At 38.3% G+C, this 13,625-nt stretch overlaps 2 protein-coding genes across 2 annotated transcripts in view; one reads left to right on the top strand and one right to left on the bottom strand.

Moving 5' to 3' along the window:
• Positions 1-4,185: 4,185 nt before the first annotated feature.
• sergef (secretion regulating guanine nucleotide exchange factor) overlaps positions 4,186-13,625 on the bottom strand; it is a 168,593-nt gene continuing 159,153 nt past the window's right edge. The window contains exon 10 of the mRNA XM_056451741.1: positions 4,186-4,389. Coding sequence (XP_056307716.1) covers positions 4,204-4,389 — 186 coding nt within the window. The 3' untranslated portion in view covers positions 4,186-4,203. The remainder of the gene's footprint in view (positions 4,390-13,625) is intronic.
• ucmab (upper zone of growth plate and cartilage matrix associated b) lies at positions 8,717-13,501 on the top strand. Its single transcript, XM_056451750.1, has 5 exons — positions 8,717-8,843; positions 8,948-9,004; positions 9,082-9,177; positions 12,731-12,829; positions 13,214-13,501. The coding sequence occupies exons 1-5, from the start codon at positions 8,786-8,788 to the stop codon at positions 13,309-13,311; spliced, it is 408 nt and encodes a 135-aa protein (XP_056307725.1). The 5' UTR covers positions 8,717-8,785; the 3' UTR covers positions 13,312-13,501.

Raw genomic sequence — 13,625 nt, 5'->3', positions numbered from 1 at the left:
ATGAGACTAGGATCGAGAATATCAGCTCTGGGAACCCATGTCCTTTCTTCGGGGCCGTACCCTTCCCAGTCCACCAGGTACTCCAACTGGCCACCACGACGTCGGGAACGCAAGATCTCCTTCACTGCGTAGACGGCTCCTTCTTCTAGGAGCAGTGGAGGAGGGGGTTCCTCTTCGTGGTCAGGCTCTGTGGAGGGAAGAACAGGATCGTGATAGGGTTTCAGGAGTGATACGTGGAATGTAGGGTGAATACGGTAGTGAGAGGGTAATTGTAGTTTGTAGGTGACGGGGTTAACCTGTTCCACGATGGTGAAGGGACCAACAAATCGGGGACTTAACTTGCGAGAGGGCAGTCGCATGCGTATGTCCCGGGTGGATAGCCACACCTTTTGTCCGGGTGTGTATCTGGGTTCTTCAGACCTTCTTCTATCGGCGGTTACCTTGCTTCGACGGACTGCCCTCTGCAGATGTTGATGAGCCTCGGCCCAGACTCTCTCGCTCTCCCGGAACCAGTGATCCACTGCGGGGACATCAGATGGTTCGCCATCCCAGGGAAAGAGCGGTGGTTGGAAGCCCAGGACGCACTGGAATGGCGTGAGTCCGGTGGAGGGTTGCCGCAGTGAATTTTGGGCATATTCTGCCCAGCCCAAATACTGGCTCCAGGAGCTCTGGTGACCACTGCAGAAGGTCCTCAGGAACCGTCCCACCTCCTGAATCTTCCTCTCTGTCTGCCCGTTGGTTTGGGGATGATATCCAGAAGAGAGGCTGACGGCCACACCTAGGAGCTTGAAGAAGGCTTTCCATAGACGTGAGATGAACTGTGGACCTCTGTCCGACACAATATCTTCTGGAATACCAAATGACCTGAAGACTTGATTAAAGATATTGTCGGCTGTTTCAAAGGCTGTGGGAAGACCTTTCAGAGGGATTAGTTTGACAAACTTTGAGAATCTATCTACGATGACTAGAATACAGGTATTACCTTCTGACGAGGGGAGGTCAGTGATAAAGTCCACTCCTAGGTGTGACCAGGGACGGTTCGGAATCGGCAAGGGATGGAGCTTTCCAGCGGGTAGATGACGTGGGCTCTTGGATTGGGCACAGTCCTTACAGCCCTGAACATATTGCCTCACATCCCTTGCCATGTTTGGCCACCAGAATCGTTGGGATACTAGCGAGAGAGTATTGTTGATCCCTGGATGTCCAGTGCCTAGCGAGGTATGTAAGGAGTGGATCAGATCTACCCGGTGTTCAGGTGGTATGAACTGCCGATGAGGAGGGCATCCCGGCGGAGCAGGGGCTTCCGGAGTGGCAACGACTGGAGGAGCGTTCCAGGTGATCGGACAAATGGAGATGTGTTCGGGAAGAATCTTCGTTGGGAGTTCTTCATGATCGTGATGCTCGTGTAAACGAGAGAGAGCGTCTGCTCTTAGATTCTTGGGTCCTGGACGATAGGAAATGGAGAAATCAAAACGTGAGAAGAAAAGTGACCATCTGGCTTGACGTGGACATAGTCTCTTGGCCTCTTTGATATATTGGAGGTTTTTGTGATCTGTGATCACCTGGAACGGATGTTTGGCTCCCTCCAACCAGTGACGCCACTCCTCCAAGGCTAGCTTGATTGCTAGAAGCTCCCTGTCTCCTATGCTGTAATTCTGCTCCGCCGGGCTCAACTTCCGAGAGAAATAGGCACAGGGATGCAGTCGGGGCGGTGTATCATGATGTTGGGATAATACTGCCCCGACGCCGGTGGTGGATGCGTCCACTTCCACCACGAAAGGAAGATTTGGGTCAGGATGAGTCAGGAGTGGGGCCCTTGTGAACTCCTTCTTAAGAAGGCGGAAGGCTGCGGCTGCTTCTTTGGTCCACTCCAGTCCTTTGGGTTTACCCTTGAGGAGATTAGTGAGAGGTGATGTAATCCTGCTGTAGTCCTTGATAAACCGTCTATAAAAGTTAGCAAACCCAAGAAACCTCTGGAGCTCCTTAATGGAAGTGGGTTCTGACCAGGATAGAACAGCCTCAATTTTCTTCCCATCCATACGTATACCGGTTTGGTCAATGATGTATCCCAAGAAATGAATCGACTTCTGGTGGAATGAGCATTTCTCCGCTTTGAGGTAGAGGTGATGTTCTCTCAATGTGTGTAGGACCTCCGCAACGTGTTGGCGATGTTCGGCCTCACTCCGGGAGTAAATGAGGATGTCATCTATGTACACTATTACAAAGTGGTGAAGAAACTCCCGGAGGACTTCATGAATGAAGTTTTGGAATACGGAGGGGGGCGTTGACCAGACCGTAAGGCATGACCTCATATTCATAGTGGCCAGTAGGGGTCACGAATGCTGTCTTCCATTGGTCCCCCTCACGTATTCTTATCAGATTATACGCGCTGCGGAGGTCCAATTTAGTGAAGACTTTAGCTTCTCGGAGCTGTTCCAAAGCGGCTGGTACCAGAGGAAGGGGATATCGGTATTTTACTGTACCGTTATTTAGGACCCTGTAGTCGATGCATGGACGCAGCCCTCCGTCCTTCTTGGCCACAAAGAAGAAGCTTGAGGCGGCTGGTGATTTTGAGTGACGTATGTACCCCTGACTCAGAGCCTCCCTTATGTAATCTTCCATTGCCTGATTCTCTGGAAGCGAGAGCGGGTAGATCCTACCTCTTGGCAACTGGGCATCTGGAACTAGGTCGATCGCGCAGTCCCATGGCCGATGCGGCGGTAGCTGGGAAGCTCTCTTGGGGCAGAAGACATCATGAAAGGAGCTGTACTCCTTAGGAATGTGGATAGACTGCTTCTCAGGAGGACTCTCGACCGATGTTGTAAACAAAGAAATGGGGGTTCCGACCTTGAAGAGGGAGATTTGGAAAACAGGTAGGTGTACATCCAGATCCCCATTTCTTTATCTCTCCTGTGCCCCAAGAGATGATGGGATCGTGCTTCACCAGCCACGGGCGCCCTAGAATGATGTCCATATTTGCACCCTCCAGAACCAGAAATTGAATCCTCTCTTGATGTAACAACCCCACTTGAAGAAGGATGTCTTCGCATTGTCGATGGATACGGGTCGAAGATCGAGTGCACTGGGTTATCGGTTGTATCTGGTATATATGCGAGGACGCCTCAGTACGTAGGTGGAGTTGACGACAGAGGGATTGGGAGATGAAGTTCCCTGCTGACCCGGAGTCGATGAGGGCTGTGACAAGGAGAGAAATAGAGGCAGTAGTTATTTGTACGGTGGTAGTAAGTGGTTTACATTGTTCAATATTCGTACTGAATACACTCACTGAAGTCCGAATGGGACGAAGGGGACACTCCATACGGGTGTGTCCACTGACACCGCAGTATAGACACAGACCCCGGGTCAGCCTCCTCTGTCGTTCCGCTGATGTCAGTCTTCCAGACTCTATTATCATGGGTTCTGGTTCTGGAGAGGCTGTTGACTCAGGCGATTGGAGGAGTGCAGACGAGGGGGGTGATGGTGTCCTGTTGATAGGAACGGAGACGATCGGAACATCGGAGAGAATGTTGGATGAATCTCTCCAGACCCATAGTATCATCTAATGTGGCCAGCTGGATTCGGAGAGTGGGTTCCAAGCCGAGCCGGTACGTGGTCAACAACGATCTCTCATTCCATCCACTTGCAGCTGCTAGAGTGCGAAACCGGAGAGCATATTCCTGTGTAGATAGAGTACCTTGCTTTAGATGATACAGCTGCTCTCCAGCGGCTACTTCCCCATCAGAACGTCCAAACACCTCTTTGAAATACTCCGTGAAGGTAGTGATGGAATTCATGACCGGCCCGGCTTGGTTCCAGATCGTCTCAGCCCATTTAAGTGCAGGCCCAGAGAGTAGTGATACGATGTAGGCGATCTTTGACTTATCTGTGGGATATAGAGAAGGTTGCATTTCGAATATGAGGGAACATTGTAACAGAAAACCATTGCACTCCCCCGCTCCGCCTGAGTAGGGCGCTGGTCGGGCCATGGGACTGGAAGGAAGGGCCGAAGAAGAAACTGTGGAGGCGGAAGTGCTCGGTGCTGGTGGTGCGTTGGAAAGTGGAGCTGGTGGCTGTAGAATCCGCTTCAACTGGTCCACCAGCTCTTGAAAGTGATCGGGGGTGCTCATGTTGTCGTCGTTATTGGTCCGGGCTTCTGTTATGAAGCGGACAGGAGACAGAGGTAAGGAAACGTTAGGGTGTTTATTAAATGACAACAAGGAGCACATGAAGGATAGCCAGGAGGATCAGGAATGATGTTGGGGTCTTTTCCTCCGTGGCTGGGTAACAGGAATACACGAGGATGGACAGCACACACCAGATACAGCTGACAGAGGATGACACAGACTTGGAAGGACTGGAAGACAGGACGATTCGGGTGGACCAGGAAGACTAGGAGGAATACAAAGAGAACAGGTAAGTAAAGCGTTTGTTTTAGCTGAGGATGACTACGCTGAGTGGTCGCTCAGTTGTCCGCTTTCGTCGAGACGAGCCCGGACAATGAGCGACTGGAGTGCTGTGCTTTTATCTGGTGCTCGTGAATGTGATGCAGCTGTGTGCTCATTAGAAGTCAGGTGATGGTGATCTTCGTGAGTGGGGATCGTGAGAGCCTGACCAATCCGTGACATAACCATTCACTTCACTTTGTATTCCTACAATAGGAAATCAATGGTTACAGGTTTCAAACATTTTCCAAAATATCTTCTTTTGTGTTAAGCTTTTGATCCACTTGAGGTTGAGTACATTTTAAAACTGTTACAGTAAAATTTACTTTTTGAGTAAAATGTAAATTTTTGGTTGAACTATCCATTTAAGGTCCAATATGGTTATCTCTCAGAAATATTTAGGATCTCAATGCAGCTGAATGTCTCATTTTTACCCATTTTTAATGGTCTGAAGCAAAAAGTAGGTCACTTAATATGCATTTGAATGTTTAATTTGACATTATTCATTTATCCCCTTCTTTTGAGTCAGCGTTTAATAAAGAATCAGGAAGATCTAGCACTCTGGCACTCCCTCCAGGACAGACAGTGAATGACTGTGGCTGTACAGTCCTAAATCAAACAAATACACTGCCTGACAAAAGTCTTGTCGCCTATCCAAGTTTTAGGAACAACAAATAATAAGTTGACTTCTAGTTGATCATTTGGTATCACAAGTGGCTTATATGAAAGGTAAAGGCCTCTAGATTACGCTTAGTTTTACCTAAATAAAATATAATCATGCCTTGATTATTAACTCTTTAATTAGGACAGTAAGGTCTGACTTTGCTTAGACAAAAGTCTTGTCACTTAACAGAAATAATGTACAGTATAGAATATAAAGTCATGCTGCAGTGGAGAAAGATTTAATATGGTGTATGACTCCCATGAGCGTGGACGACTGCACCCATACATCTCAGCAATGACTCAAATCACTTATTAATAAAGTCATCTGGAATGGCAAAGAAAGTGTTCTTGCAGGACTCCCAGAGTTTATCAAGATTCTTTCCTTCATCTTACCCCAGACATGCTCAATAATGTTTATGTCTGGTGACTGGGCTGGCCAATCCTGCAGCACCTTGACCTTTTTTGCTTTCAGGAACTTTGATGTGGAGGCTGAAGTATGAGAAGGAGCGCTATCCTGCTGGAGAATTTGCCCTCTCCTGTGGTTTGTAATGTAATGGGCAGCACAAATGTCTTCATACCTCAGGCTGTTGATGTTGCCATCCACTCTGCAGAATCTCTCGCGCCACCTCATACTGAATGTAACCCCAAACCATGACTTTTCCTTCACCAAACTTGACTGATTTGTCTGAGAATATTGAGTCCATGCGGGTTTCAGTAGGTCTTCTGCAGTATTTGTGATGATTGGGATGCAGAAAATCTACCTTCTGCCACTTTGCCAAATGATCAACTAGAAGTCAAGTTATTATTCTGTTGCGACAACAAGATTTTTGTCAGGTAGTGTAAAACCCAAACAAAAGTGTTTCTATATTACTTATAAAGGGAGTTCATTGAAAATATGAACACTTTCTCAAACTCAAACCAGTTTGTTACAAGCGAATAAGTATATGATGACAATATTTTCATTTTTGGGTGAACTATCCCTTTAACTACCCATTAACAATGCTTCCACAAAAGCTTCAAAGCTAAAACACAAGTCAAACATCTTCAAAGATCCTCCAGCAACCCAGCCTTCATTCTGAAGGCCAAAAAAGCTGTAAGTTTTGGCATGTTTATGACTGTCCAGTGACTCAATATTTCAAGCAGACATGTGCCACAGTGTTCTCAAACTTCTTTTCCTTCAGTGCACTGCGCGTCTTTTTCTAAGCCTTTCCTTTACATATTCTCACATCTCAGTTTCTCCGGGCCCCAGACTCTAGGAAAGAGGCCCTCACAATTTCATCATTCACTGCGTCCTGCTATTGGCTCGAATCCAGCTTGAAAAAAAAACCTTGAATAAACAGAGAAGCGCAGACGTTTCTCCAGCCTGAGGCGAGAGGCATGAGAGGAACCCTTGTGTTGGATCACACCCCTCAGGGTGAAAGCGCTCTCCGTATTTCGGGAATTCTGGGGCCAGAAACATGTCTCAATCATTTGCTGAAAAGGTCATATTTTTGTATGAGGGCCAATATTATTTTTGGGGGGGTTAGATGTAAGAAATGTAAAGTGTGAAGAAAAAGTATGCAAGAATGTAGACTAGGAATATTATGAGGAACTTGTATAGTGTGTTGAAAAAATAATTATTTTGTTTTCATTTTGTTCATTTCACGCTATGAACTAACCATTAACTAAGCCTTTTAACTCAATAAAATATTAATTAGCTGCTTATTAATAGTTAGTAAGGTAGTAATTTGGTTTAGGTATTGGGATGGATGAGGGATGTAAATTAAGATCAAACTTTATAAGTGCTAATAAAGAGTTAATATATTAAAAATAGGCAGGTAATAAGCCAGTATTAAATGGTGTGAATTGTTACATTGTTTACATTGTCCAGTCACACGAGGTAATACAGCTATAAAAAAAGAAACAAAAAACTGTGTAGCTCAAATAATACACAATAATATGAATAACAATACCTTGATTATTCGGTCACTCCAAGCTGCCCCCCGATCTCAGCCACCTTCCCGTTGAACAGCAAATCCTACATCCCAAAATCAACACATTCCACCAATCTCCACCCCTCCTGGTCAAAATAAAGTTTGGGAACCCCTGCCCTATTACAACTGTTAAATAACTAACTAACAAACTAACTAACTAACTAACTAACTAACTAACTAACTAACTAACTAACTAACTAACTAACTAACTAACTAACTAAGTAACTAACTAACTAACTAACTAACTAACTAACTAACTAAATAAATAAATAAATAAATGTATGTATGTCTTTATAGATATAGATAAAGTAAATAAATAAATAATTAAATAAATAAGTAAACCAGTAAATAAATAAGCTGATAAATAATTAAATAAATAAAATAAATATGTAAATATGTAAGTAAATAAATAAGTAAATAAATAAATATGTAAATAAGTACATAAATAAGCAAATAAATAAGTAAATAAATAAAAAAATAAATAAGTAAATATGTAAGTAAATAAAAAAATTGTTAAACAAATAAGAAAATAAATAAATAGGTAGAAAAATAAATAAGTAAATAAAAATAAATTAGTAAATAAGTAAATAAATAAGTAGATAAATAAGCAGATAAAAATTAAGCAAATAAATAAATAAGATAAATAAATTAGTAAATAAATAAAAAAATAAGTAAACAAATAAACAAATAATTAGATAAAAATAACTCAATAAGTAAATAAAATAAATAAGTAGATAAATAAATAAGTAAATAAATAGGAAGATAAATATGTAAATAAGTAAATAAAAATAAATAAGTAAATAAATAAGTAAATAAATAAGTAAATAAATAAATAGGAAGATAAATATGTAAATAAAAATAAATAAATAAGTAGATAAATAAGTCAATAAATACCTAAGTAAATAAGTACAAAAATAAGTAAATAAATAAGTAGATAAGAAAATAAATAAATAAATAAATAAAGTTTATAAATAAAAAAGTAAATCAGTAGATAAATAAATAAGTAGATAAATAAATAGGTAAGTAGAAGAATAAATAAGTAAATAAAAAAGTAGATAAATAAGTAAATTAGTAGATAAATAAATAAACAAGTAAATAAAAAAGTAGATAAATAAGTAAATTAGTAGATAAATAAATAAACAAGTAAATAAAAAAGTAGATAAATAAGTAAATAAAAAAGTAGATAAATAAGTAAATAAAAAAGTAGATAAATAAATAAATAAGTAGATAAATAAGTAAATAAGTAGATAAATAAATAAATAAGTAGATAAATAATTAAGTAAATAAGTAGATAAATAATTAAGTAAATAAGTAGATAAATAAATAAATAAGTAAATAAATAAATAAATATATATATATATATATATATATATATATATATATATATATATATATATATATAAATATATATATATATATATATATATATATATATATATATATATATATATATATATATATATATATATATATATATAAACAAACAAGCAAACAAATAAATAAACAGGTTAATCGATCACTCTAAGCTGCACCCGACAGAGCTCGATCTCAGCCACCTTCATGTTCTCCTGCCACTCCCACATCCCAAAATCAACACATTCCCCAAACCTCCACCCCTCCTGGTCAAATTCCATTCACTGCTCTCTCAACCACAAGCCTCACAACATCAGCAGCCTTTTCTTCACTCCTGCTCCGCTAAATCTAAACATGTCCTGGACTCAACCTGCTCTTCTCACCTGTCTGCTTGTTTTGTTCGCCATCACCTGTGAGTAGCCACACTGTGGTAAACTGGAAGTGTTAATTTACCAGTGCGTCGCCCAATAGTCAAAACTTGTTGGACTTACCTTATCCATTTCTCCTGTGTTGCAGTATTCGAAGGAGCCGACGGTGCTGTATCTGATAAGAAGGATGCTGTCAATCCTCAAGGTGACTTAAAGAAGTTAATGCTAAAAGCTGTAGATGTTTCTCAGAGTTCTTCATCGGTGTTGTTCTTCGTAATAAAGGTGCACTGAGGAAGATCTTCATGCCAGAAGCAGACGCCGCCAGCTTCTTCAAACGGAGGGGCAGGAGAGCTGTGAAAACCCAAGATGAGATAAACGGTGAGGATTTTTTGTGCTTGTTTGAAAACTCTTTTAAATACTTGCATGCAAACGTAAATGTTTTAAAAGCAGACACCATTTGAATCTTCAGATTTATTAATAATAATAATAGTTTGTGAAAATACTTCAATGTTTTACTTGCAATTTCTTTAATGTTACAAGCAAATTCAGAGTTTTAAAAGGTTTTGTTTTACAGATATATGTTTTATAATGTATAACTGTTATTATTTGATTATTACATTATTTATTATAAGTATTAGCATCGCTGTTGTTAGTATTATTATATTAATATCAATTTCATTAGAACTCTTCCAGCTAAAAGACACGTCTCTTATTTATTTAAAAGATTAGTAACTAACACTGTATAAATATAGATCATGTTAAAGGAAAACGGGGACTAGAACTAAATACCATAATTGAGGATGAGGTCTGAGTTATGTGAAGGATGTCATAAAGGAATTAATAGTCAACTATGGAAAGAATTTGACTGGAAAGTAAAAATGAGGTACACTGTAAAACCCCAAAAGTTAAGTGTTTAACTCAAAACATTTGATTGCAACAAACCTTTTAAGATCGAAAACTAATCCTAATGAGTACTGTGAACTTAATCCATTTGAGTAAATGATGCAATTTGAGCAGAGTAAAACCTGATAAATGAAGAGAACTCAAACCAACCGAGTACTGTAAAAGCCAATAAGTTAAGGCAACTCAAACCGTTTGAGAACACCGATCGATACAAACCATTTGAGTTAAAAACTAATCTATATGAGTACTGTGAACTTACTAGTAAGTAATGAGGTATTTATTTAACTCATTACCTTCAACACTGAGTTCAAAACTCTTTTCAAATGAGTAGATTTAACTTTCAGTCAATTTTGAGTTAACTACACTCATTTCATTTGATAAAGTTGACTGTTGGCTTTTACAGTGTACTTTAATACTTCTGTAATTTCTACATATGTAAAAGGACCATCTGTTGCTTTGTGCTAGAGAAAATGTGGTAAAATTGGAGATCATACCCACATTTTTGGGTCTTTGGGATTTAAAAATTTTAGAAGAATGTAAAAAAATAAATAAATAATAGATATTAGATATAGAAATACGCCTCACTCAAGTTGTGTGCTTATTGGGAGCACTGTCCAAAGAAATGTTTAATGAAGAAACAAGATTTGCACTAAGGACATTATGACTGGTTGCAAAATATTATAATAAGAGTACATTAGATGGAAGAAGGTTCTCCAAAGGTGGCTCAGTGGATTTTGAGACTTAAACAGGTCTATGTAATGGAAAACAAGACTGCATGTCTGCAAATGAAGACTGAGGTGGAAAAGTTTTACAACTTATTTAGATTCGCATATTTAGAAGTTACTTAACCTATCACCAATGTAATCTGAGACAGCTACAGTGTAACACAATGTGACTTGATGTACAAACGCATCCCCTAAAAAGTAATTATGATGGCAGTAGCTTTTATTTATTTGTTTATTTTGTATTTTTTTCTAGTTTTATTAAAAAATACAATTTCAAATGATCATATTTTTTATCTATTCCCTCATCTGTGAAGGGTTAAATTGTTGGGGAAAGGGTTGTTCTGAAAAAGAAATATTAAAAAATCTTAAAAAAAAAATAAAAACTCTATTTCCAATAAAAGTACTGTTTTAAACATTGATAATAATAATATTAATAATAATAATAATAATAAATATTGATTCAATGTCATATCTGCATATTTTCTGTGACCATCACACTGAAAAATGTTATATTCACTGGTGGATATTTAGATTTTCCATTAACTTATTTAAAAAATAATAATAATAATTACAAATATTTTCATGTAGTTCATTTAAATGCAATGGGACTAAGCCGAAAATAAAATAAATGAATGAATGATCATTTAAATGCAATGCATATACATTTAAAACGATATTTTTTACTTTAATTTTTGAACTAATGAATGCAGCTTTGGAGAGATTTTTTCTAATATATTTTATAAAAAAAAACTTTTATTAATGCAGTTTTTATAGTGCTAAAAAATTCTTACTAAATCGCATATTTTTAACAGTAGCATATATATTTAAAAAGTCACTATATCAAATCTTGCAAAGTAAATCAGCATCACTCACATCATCACATTTGTGGCTTGTGTGGGTTTTCGGTCAGATTTTCCTGGTGTAAAATAAAGAGGCTATTTAGTGTTTTGCGCCAGGCACACAGGTGCAGCATTTGAGCCGGCTGAGGAATGCAGGAACCACAGGACAGCCTGGAGAAAGCAGACTCCAGTCTCCCAGTGCTGGAGGAGCAGCTCTGTTTTTACATGCCTTTGCTTTGGCCTGGCGTGAGATTGTTCGTTTATGGTTGTTGTTTACTCACCAAAATTGGTGTTTGACTCATTATTGTTGACTTATTGGTGTTTGACTTATTATTGGGAGTTATTGTTTTCAAAATGGTGAGGCAAGGAAAATTACTTTTTTTCTTTTGGGGTGTTTCATTCGTAATTTGGACAATCAGCATTCGAAATCAGAAAGAAACATTAAATTCATGCTAGTAACATGCTGAGGCATTTTATTAATACACTAAACATGCTGGCAACATGCCATTTCATACTAGTAATGTGTTAAAACACGCTAGGATAATGCTACAAAAATACTAATTTCCACACAAAAAAAAAGTATTGACTGAAATATTTCTATAACAGATGTTTTTAATGCTGCATTTTGTGCCACTATGATCTTCTACAGCACATTAATAAACTGAATAGAAAAAAGTAAGAACATAGACTTTGTACATCGAGTTAAAAATATTATTGAATGCTATGTATTTCCATCTCTGACCAAAGTTATTTGAACATTGTAGTTTGCCAACTTGTTTACATGGGGAGCCCAGCCAAAACCAGCTATGCGCAGCTTAAACCAGGCTGGTCAAGTTGGGTTAGCTGGTCATTTTCCAGCCTGACCAGCTTAGACCAGGCTGGAAATGGCCAAATGCCCTCTAAAACCAGGCTGGTCGACCAGCTAAATCCCACCAACCAGCTTTATTTAAGCAGGGATTTTATGCTAGTCTTATGTTTAAATATGCAAGAAATATGCTCGCAGCATGCTAATTTATGTTCGCATGAATCAACGATGCTACAAACATGTTTATAGCTAAGTGCTAAAATATGTAAGGTAGCCTAAGTTTTACAGCATGTTAGTATCATGATAAAACATGCTAGCAACATGCTAACAACATCCTAATACAACAAAAATTAAACATGCTATAGTATTTAATCAAGTAATGTTTTTGTTTCAAGGTTGTTGGTTGTCATTTGTTGTTGTTTTGTTTTAGTAAAAGAGTAACGTCATTATTATTATATACAAAAGATGAAAACACCTCCTATCAGGCTTTTCCCAAGCTAACATTCAGTTTTTAACAAGAAAAAAATGGTTTGTTTACATTGTTGAAGGTTTTTGTAAATAATTCGTGAATTTTAGAATACTTCACCTTCATTGTTTTGACCATGAGCCCGATTCTGTTTTTAATTAACATTTTTTCCTCACATTTTGTTGTTTCTTAGCTGAACAGAGACAGAGACTGGCCGCAGATGAGAGAAGAAGGGAGTATCACGAGGAACAGAGGAATAAATATGAGAATTACGCTGAAGAAGAAAATGACGGTGAGTCTGTCAGGCTCAAATCACTTACCTGTCGGCCATGTTGCATCAGGCAGCGTTGGTAGCATCCTTAGATCATTCACCGTGAATATCCAAGGAACTTTGCTATATTTCACGCAAAAATGATTAAACAAGCATTAACAAGCAAAACATTGTTAGGCTATTCTGATCAAATAGAGGCCTATATATAAAAACTAATCCAAAAGACAATGTTAACTTGAATTTAAGCTTGAAATTTGGGAGAAATATATTCAGGCTACACTAGCGCAGAAAAACATCAAATATTTACATCAAAAACTTGATCAAAGACTTGATTTGTACTTTGTGGACATGATTAACATTCTAAACTCACATGTAACGATTAAATTTAAACTTTTTTCCCTCAAGAGCAAGACGAGCGCACCAGAGAGAAGACCGAGCAGTGGAGAGAGTTTCACTATGACGGTCTGGACCCGTCATACGAATATAACCGACACACCATCTAAAACAGCAGGAAAACTACATCTAGAACAGCGGGAAAACTACAAAAACACGGGTAGAGAGCTTAATAGTAGTCTATATACTTCACAGCATATTTCTGTGAAGGTTTTTAATGTACAATGTGCACATGCAAGCAGAAAATATCAATAATATAATCATGCATGAAAAACATGTAATCGTTGTATCATAGTTCTTTTCAAAAAAGGATGTACATTTATTCATTTTAGGCTCTTAATGTAAGTTTAGTTATAGTTAAAAACGTATTTTCTGTATATTTTTCCCCATAGCCTATGGCAGAAGTCTTTGCACAAATAACTTA

Source organism: Danio aesculapii, chromosome 25 (genome assembly GCF_903798145.1).
Source record: "Danio aesculapii chromosome 25, fDanAes4.1, whole genome shotgun sequence".
Taxonomy (NCBI): Eukaryota; Metazoa; Chordata; class Actinopteri; order Cypriniformes; family Danionidae; genus Danio; species Danio aesculapii.
Note: the sequence above shows the minus strand (reverse complement) of the source record. Positions and strands in the feature narration are given on the sequence as shown.

Bases quoted from the DNA above. Each gene is read 5' to 3' on its own strand.
- ucmab (XM_056451750.1), top strand. From the start codon at position 8,786: ATGTCCTGGACTCAACCTGCTCTTCTCACCTGTCTGCTTGTTTTGTTC. The intron at 8,844-8,947 runs GTGAGTAGCCAC...CCTGTGTTGCAG, and splicing joins TGTTTTGTTCGCCATCACCT to TATTCGAAGGAGCCGACGGT. The intron at 9,005-9,081 runs GTGACTTAAAGA...TTCGTAATAAAG, and splicing joins GGATGCTGTCAATCCTCAAG to GTGCACTGAGGAAGATCTTC.